This window comes from Halyomorpha halys, unplaced genomic scaffold (genome assembly GCF_000696795.3).
Source record: "Halyomorpha halys isolate HHAL.00 unplaced genomic scaffold, Hhal_1.1 Scaffold1051.1, whole genome shotgun sequence".
Taxonomy (NCBI): domain Eukaryota; kingdom Metazoa; phylum Arthropoda; class Insecta; order Hemiptera; family Pentatomidae; genus Halyomorpha; species Halyomorpha halys.
The window spans coordinates 521112-529441 of NW_027108957.1; the positions used below are offsets into that span (position 1 = coordinate 521112).

The window sequence follows — 8330 nt, forward strand, 5'->3', positions numbered from 1 at the left end:
AAACATTCAAGTCTTCTGTGTTCTAAAGAGATGATGCTTTTGATATTTAAAAGAAGCTATTCAGCAGTTCAGTCACACAGAAGTAGCAAACTTTTAATAATGAAAATCAAGGACAGGAAACATTATAGAAAAATAACTTTTTTGTCTAATATATCTCGTGTTTTATCGAAAGAGTTGTATAATTATTATATCATGTTGCTATTTCTACAATTTTCTTATCCAAAAATACAATATTCTTTTACAAGTTTTCTTATATTGCTGAGCGTAAAGAGCACAACAGAGCCGCGAGGAACAGCAATCACTAAAGAGGCGGGAGAAACTTATGGTGGTGCATTGGTTGTACATGTATATACAGACTTTAAAAACCTCAAATATCAAGTTTAAGTTAGTGATTTAGTCGTCAAACTTGCCTACACACTATCCAGCTATTATCACAGTAGTAATATCTGAGTAACTGGTAATCCATGTTTGAAAATGAAATAAAATAAGTGATCATTACATTACAATAAGTAATATTACAACAATCTATTTCTGTAATAAATTTCAAAGATTTGTTTACCTGTATTGGGACATTCTTGCAGACCACTGCTGGAAGAAGCTTGGGAATTGAGACTAGGTGTTGGCCGCAGACGCCGACGGAGTTTTGGCATGTCGAAGGGAAGATCCCGCAGGTCAACGGAGGTGGCGGATCCAGAAGTGTCCTGAGGCAAAGGCTCCTGCATTCTCCTCCTTCGCAGCTTCGGCATGTCAAAGGGCAAGTCTTCGGTCAGGTCTGATGTGTTGTTCTTCCCAATCCGCGACTCGATGGAGATACCACTGTCGGATCCTTGGTGGACCTCCTGATCGAAGCAAAGCCCTAGGTTGATGAGATTTCTATTTTGAGGTGTTCTTCGTTTCTTCTGACTCTCTCCTACGGGAGTAATAGCCTCTTCAGGAGAAGCCCGTTCCGAGTTATTGTTCTTATTGTTTTCGGAAGTTTCTGAACACGGCTCTTGGGAAGACTTATCGGATATCGGAGAAAGAATGTTGAGTTTGTTCTGCTGGAAGACCCTGGCGTTGAGGCAGTTAATGCTGGGGTGGAATCCTGTCCCACTTCCAGTCGAATCACTGCTGTGAGAGCTGAGGGAACTGCTTCGCCTGCTCTCACAGCTGGAAGTCGAACGGTTGCCTTCACTCGTACTACTTCGGATGGACTCTAGGCTGCCACCACTGCTGCTAGTAGCCATACTCTCTGTACTCGAATATTTGAACCTTCGTGGCCTGCCTTTTATTTCCAAAATGTCCAAACCACGATTCTTCGTTTTCCCTTGCTCTTCGAATAGAGATCTACTACAATCGTCAGCTTGCTCCGGATGACAACTTCTAGTTCTCAGGCCAACCCTATGCTTACTTGACTTGACAGGGAGCCTGAGGTCTTTCGCCCTGACAGGAATGTCTGGAGCGCTCTGGACGGAAGCCATGCAATGAGGGGTATGAAACTTGGCAGGAAGAGGAGCGCTTGAAGGAGGGGTTGGTGCGACAAATGGTCGCAGCTCAAGCTCTTGAATACCCTGGCTGAGGCGTTCTTCTATAGAACGATCGTTCAGGCTTTTCGGTCTCTTGTAGTACTCTTCTCGTTCGTTCTGTTCTGCGACAAGAATCGATTTGTGGGTGACTTCATCTACGTCTAAGTCGTCATCCGATTTACTAATTTTGGAGTCGAAAGCTGTTTCGTAGAGTTGCCTCCTTGACATGTCGTCGAGCCGTGGCGACATTCGGTCCTCGGAAGTGTCCGAGGTGAGGTCTCCGTAATAGTATGGGGTTGCTCGAACTACCCCTTCCCCACCCACATCCTCGTATACCTCTCCCTCCTCACCGCATGGTGAGGAGCAACCTAGAAAAAAATAAACAAACACATTTATTAATTATAATTATAAAAAAAAAATATATTAACACATACATTTATCCAATGAATTACGCTAGCTTATAAATAAATTAAAAACTGGTGATATATAATCTGATGAGAACTGCTCGTAACAATACGTTTATTAGAAATAATGGCCTTGGAGCTCTCAAAGTAGAACTCCCATATCGACGATTAGGAACGTTAACTGCCGATGATTGCATTATTTATTGCCGAAGACCCACCCGAGATGGAAGAACGCAGAAGGGGAGAGCGCACGTAGAATACAGGATTTATTTCCTGGACCCTTGAAAAGCCAATACAATAACTAGATGAGAATTTCCACAATAACACCCCTCGTCTATTGTTCGTCGGCTGTATTGTCTGGCGCTCGAGAGAATTCCACCTTCGCAGGTACTAATAGAGAATTTAACTGAATCATCGCCGAAACAATTTCAATTAAAATGACAGAAATTCATAATAGTTAATATGGAAAACAATAAACCAATAATGGCATGACATTTAGCTTCGACTGGTCTTAATCATTCGTGTAATTTTCAGATATTTGAGTATTTTTTCTCTGGAGTTCTCTTTATTTTAAACAGATCTTTCAATTTTTAATACAATATCTTACTGATATTTTTGAATTTGAAACAGACAACACAGTGTGATCAGGTTTGATACGTTGGCGGATTAAATCTTAAAGGTGGTGGAGATTGGGCAACTTGGAGTGTCCAATTCTTAATCTGCTTACTGTGGAGAAAATGATTTTCTTCTAGAAAATCGAATTTGAAGAAATTGTTGTTTTGAAAAACAAGAAAAGAAGTATATGAAATGAATCTTATTGTGTAGTATATTCTTTTGAATAGGATTCACTGTTTGTGTTTGTTTTTTATGGAATATTTTAGTTTTGAATCAATACTACGATGATGGCTTTATATCTGACCTTGGATTACTATGAGTGTAATGTAAAAAGATAAGGGCTAAGCACAAAACAAGATAACAATTATGTTATAATAAAAATAAAATAAGATAAAAAAAAATATGAATAACATAAAAGAAGATAAAAAAAAAATGTAAGACTAATATATGTAAATAGGAAAAATTAAAATCATAAAAAAATGAGAAAGTATAATATAAAGACATAATATATAAGATATAATGAAGAGCTTAAAAATATGTAAAGAAAATAAAATAATTAAATAACTTTGATAAATTATGTATTTATCAATATACACATTTTTGATCCATTTTACTCTCAACCTATATTCTTTAATAAATAATATATGAAGGAGAGTTATTAAAGAATAAAGGTTGAGAGTAAAATGGATCAAAAATGTGTATATTGATAGTAATATAAACCACTCTCTAACAATCATAATAAATAATTAATCTAATAGTTATGTATGTCTTTTCATATTTTTTCCCTTTTTGTATTTTCAAGATTTTCATTATATTTTAAATCGTTTACTGGCTCACTTTTCTTATTGTTATAATGTTTATTATTTACATACATGAAATAGTCTGATTTCTCTACTTTTTTTGTGTGTGTTTTATATTTTCCTGTTTTAGTCTTATTTTACTCTTTTAATTTATTAACAAGGTTTTTATCTTGTTTTATAATGAAAATTGAGGCCGAAACGTTGCTGATCGTACGTCCGAACATCTTTTTCTGTCATTAAAAATGAAGGAAATAAAAAATAATTGATAATTATTATTATTGAAGTTAGTAGGAACTAAGTACCAGTATCCAAGATGAGAAATTTACGAACTAGTTATATGACATTTATCCATAAATAATACAATTATTGAATAACTAAAATTTATAGACATTAACTGAACACGTCTCTCCCCCATGACTCTTGCTCCCTCCATACCCCTCAAGCATATGATCGTGTAAGGCTTCGAGAGCAGACTATCGAGGAGTTGGGGTAGCTGAGAGTATTCCATTAAGAGAGAAGCATAGATCAGCCAGGACATTTAGTGAGCTCTGGGCCAATATCTTGAGGGGGTGCGCTCCGGGGGGTACGCTGATAGGCAAATCCCAGCGGGGGTCCCGTTCTGGCCAATCAAACGGCATTTATTCTCCGAATAATTCCATCCTATGCCATTCGTCTTTCCAGGTGTCTGGAAATGGGATTGTGATGATGTCTTAGAGGTTACTTAAGCTAATTAAAGGAGGAAAAAGGAAAAGAAAAATACAGCGAATAAGAAAAGGAATAGTACAAGAGCCCAAGAGGAGAAAAAAGCCAGTTATCTCACCCCAATTTTTGATTACTTTGATGAAAACTATGTATAATTACTAGTCAAAATTGATTGAGTCTGCCAAGTATACGTAGGAGGAATAAAAAATGGCGGCTGTTTGAAAGCGATAAACAAAAATTGATTTTTCATTCGGAGCTCAATATCTTAAAAACTACCAACAACATTAGAAAACCTAAGAGAACGTCATTGAAAGATGAGTAAATTTGCTAAAATATGAGCCCTAAGAGAGATATTTACGTTAAATATTTCTCGAGATATAGCTTTTTAAAAAGCAACATTTCATAAAACTGTTGTATGGGACATACTGAAAGATCAGTAGTTAGTGAATTTATTTTGAAAAATCTATATCTCAAAGCCAAAACCATTTGATATACAGATGTCTCAAATTAGCACTCAAATTAAAGCTTAATGAGCTATAAAGTAGTTTATGATGTTTACCTTCGTAGGAGTAATAGTTTTCATGAAATTTGCTAATATAAATTGATTTATAGTTGTTCGGACAAATTTTTATTTGCCAAATTTATATTCATATGTGAATATCATAAAAACTACTACCCCTACGAAGATAAGTGTCTTAAACTACTTTATAGTGAGTTAAATTTACTTTATTTTGAGTGTTGGCAGACATATGTGCGTCTTATGAATCTAGAGATATATTTTTCAAAAATCCAACACTTTATACGAACAACAAGAAATTAACATTGTGTGAGTTTATTTTGTCAAATATTATAAAAACTACTACTCCTAAAAATATAAACATTATTAACTATTTTATAGTAAATTTAAGTAGCATTAATTTGAGCGCTGGCAGATATCTGTACGTCAAATGGATACGTCTGAAATGAAGTTTTTCATAAATCAAACTTTTTGTCCGAACAACTATAAATCAATTTATCTTAGCAAATATCATGAAAACTACTGTTCCTACGATGGTAAAGGCCATAGACTTCTTTATAGTCCATTAAAGTAGCTTTAATTTGAGTGCTAATAGACATCTGTACGTCACATAGTTCCTGAGATATAGATTTCTCAAAATGAATTAACTAACTACTATCTTTCAGTAGATTTTTAAGAAATGTAGCTTTTTAAAAAGCTATATCTCGAGAAATATTTAACGTATATATCTCTTTTAGGGCTCATATTTTAGAAAATTTGCTCATCTTTAAATGACGTTATCTTAGGTTTTCTAGTGTTGTTGATAGTTTTTTAAGATATAGAGCTCCGAATGAAAATTTTTTTTTAAGGTTTTGAAACAGCCGCCATTTTTTATTCCCCCTTCCTATACTTGGCAGACTCATCAATTATGACTAGTAATTATACATAGTTTACATCAAAGTAATCAAAGATTGGGGTGTAATAACTGGATTTTTTCTCCTCTTGGGCTCTTGTACTATAAGTAAAATTTGAAAATTTTCAAATAAGAAGTAATGTAAATCTTCAAAATGCGTACAAAAGGTCTGTTCTAACACGAGTAAACTGGCAGGCGGATGAAAACTGATGAATAGAAGAACTAAAATCGACAAAATTTATTTTTCCTTTTTTTTATATTGAACCCAAATAAGGTCTTAACTAATACCAACCTGCAATCCGCTTTCTTAATCAAAATGATGGAGGTTCGAAACCCCATATTTTTTGTCTGCTTATCATTGGAAAAAGCTAAAACTATTCCTACCCTTTGGATTAATTGGCCAAAATGGAAACTGAATCTTAGGCCAGTTCTGAGGTGTCCGGTTAACAGGGATTATACAGTAGGGCAGAATGTGATTTTTAATGATTTTTTTTTTGTATATATAACTGAAGAACTGTCTGTTGTTTAAGAATGGATTGTTTAATGTTTAATATTAATATGAATGTATCATCGGTATCATACTGTTAAGTCTTTTGCAGGTAGAATCGTAGCTTATATTAATAGGCGTTCAGTCATTTTCAAGGGTGAATATCGTTTTAGGATTTATGTCCTTAGGGAAAAAAGTAAATAAAAAACCCTTCAGGAGTTACGGGAGTCGGTACCATGGTCATTTCCAGCAGGTACGAGATTGATACTTCCATTGAATGGACTGGAGGAAACCGGGCTAGATCGATTCGTCAAAATCCACCCCCCCCCCCCCCACTTGCCTCTTATCCTAGGCGTTATAAAAAGTGAGTGGCTGTCAAAAGAAAGCTGACTGTAACAAATGTGATGTCAGGAGCAGATAGGGCTATCTCAGACTTCTTAATTACCTTGCTAATAATTTTATCCTCCCACCGCGGAGGCAGTGAAAGAGCCTCTTGGCAGTAATAGATCTCTTTTTTTTTTTTTTTTTTTTTCATTTTGTTCATTTATCTTACAACATAATTAAAAGAAATATCCCATATTTTACAGTAGTTTTCATCGATTAATGGAGGAAGAACATTAATATTTCATAAAAAAAATTAATTTTCGTATTTGAATAATTTTACTCAAATTGTATAACTTATTTCATGAACATTAACAAATATTTATTAATACAGTAAAGTAATAAAAACATCGTATTTCACTAACTGATATAACTAATTTCACTTAGTAATTAATAACCACGTGTTATTAATTATATCAATATAAACTAGTGGTGTTGCATTCCAAAACAGAACAAGCCCAGTTGAAGTTTATTTATTTTTTAATTAACATTTTTGGCACTAGATTATTATGATGTAATTTATCTTTTTCCGAAAAAAGTTTAATCATTAATGCTATCGATAGAAATTCTGAAAAAATGGCTGATAGTCTGCCTATAATATTTTAATTGAAACATAGTTGTGAGATGGTAATAAAAAAAAAATCTTTCTATTCCTTTTTTCTTCTTTTTACGGTTTTGATGGGATGAGTGGGCATATCAAAATACATCATTATTTTGCTTACTTAACCTATTCTAAATAGAGAGGGAAAACTAAGTTTACACTCCGTGGGACAGCCATGAATAAACGCCATCCCGCCCAAGCCGAAATCAAACCGAAGCCCCTGCAGACTCGAAGTAGCTAAGGTGAGGCTTCAACTACCTTGGCTACAAATTACCACAGGTTTCAAAATAAATATTATGTTAACGTTTTAATGCGTACAATTTTAGTTTAGTGCTAAAAATCGCTTTAAAACTTGAATATAAAATTATGTTTCATTTTGTATGGTTGCCCACTTAAGGAGTGTTCTCAGAAATGCCTGAAGTTTATTTAGTAAAAATTTGGGATCAAAAATATGGGCAAAAATTTAATAATAAAAATTGTGGTAGTCTTGTGCTGGCCTACAGACGTTTAACTTCTGGAAATGTAATTATGAATTAAAATTATATTAATAATGATCATGTGTTCACTCTTATAGCAGTTTATGGCAGAAAATATTAAGTTTCAGATTAATAATAATAATTAAAATAGAACAGCATTTCCTAAGTCAATTCAAGAAGAAATATTTTCTATATTGTAATAGGAGCTTATTCCGTCCTAGTAGGAGACAGCTCACTCAATTGGAAATGCACTGCCTATGTTGTAAATCTTTTCTAATCTCTTACTCTCCTGTTAAAATAAACAAATTTTCCTACTAAAATTTACCAACGTAGAGAGTCGTACCACTGACGTTTCATCCTCACGTCACGAAATGAATTCACTTGCGTCTATATCTTTTTCTTGGGTTGTAGAACGTCGGTAAAAAAGTTTCTCATTAAAATTCTACCCTCTTTGGAGAATGCTTTATTTTTTTAGAAAAAAAAAATCTTTATACCTTGTGACATACCTAATACACATATAATTTACAAATAAAATAGAACATAGACAAAATATCTTCACAACTTTTCTTAATTGTGTAATCGTGTAGGTACCAGATTTTCTATACCCCCCTCCTACTGTTTGTCTTCAACAAATGCTTTATTGAGTTATTATTGTTTTTTTTTTTTTTTTTTTTAGTTTGGGGGCTTGCAATAGGTTTATTTTCACTTTTATCGTAATAATGCAACGAAAATTGTAATGTTGACATACAACTTTCCTGTGCTAAAGCCAGCCCATCTCTCACCGCAGACATGATTCTATCTTGGCTAATTGAAATTTGCGGTAATACTCGCTTCGCAATAAATCGAAATTCCCTGGCTAAAGCAGCGGTAGATTGGCAATGCCTGTGCACATCCCAATATCGCCAATTATACTGGTTTCCGATTTATTTAATCTTCATTACAAATCCCTC

General features: G+C 34.1%; 1 protein-coding gene across 3 annotated transcripts in view; it reads right to left on the reverse strand.

Annotated features, from left to right (window-relative positions):
- The window catches only part of hwt (heavyweight), a gene marked incomplete at its 5' end in the record, with an annotated part of 69645 nt that overhangs the window by 17641 nt on the left and 43674 nt on the right, over nt 1-8330 (reverse strand). For all 3 annotated transcript variants that reach the window (XR_010843370.1, XR_010843369.1, XM_014432399.3), the window contains 1 exon segment: nt 560-1873. Coding sequence is in view for 1 of the 3 variants with exons in the window: in XM_014432399.3 (XP_014287885.3) it covers nt 560-1873 (1314 nt within the window).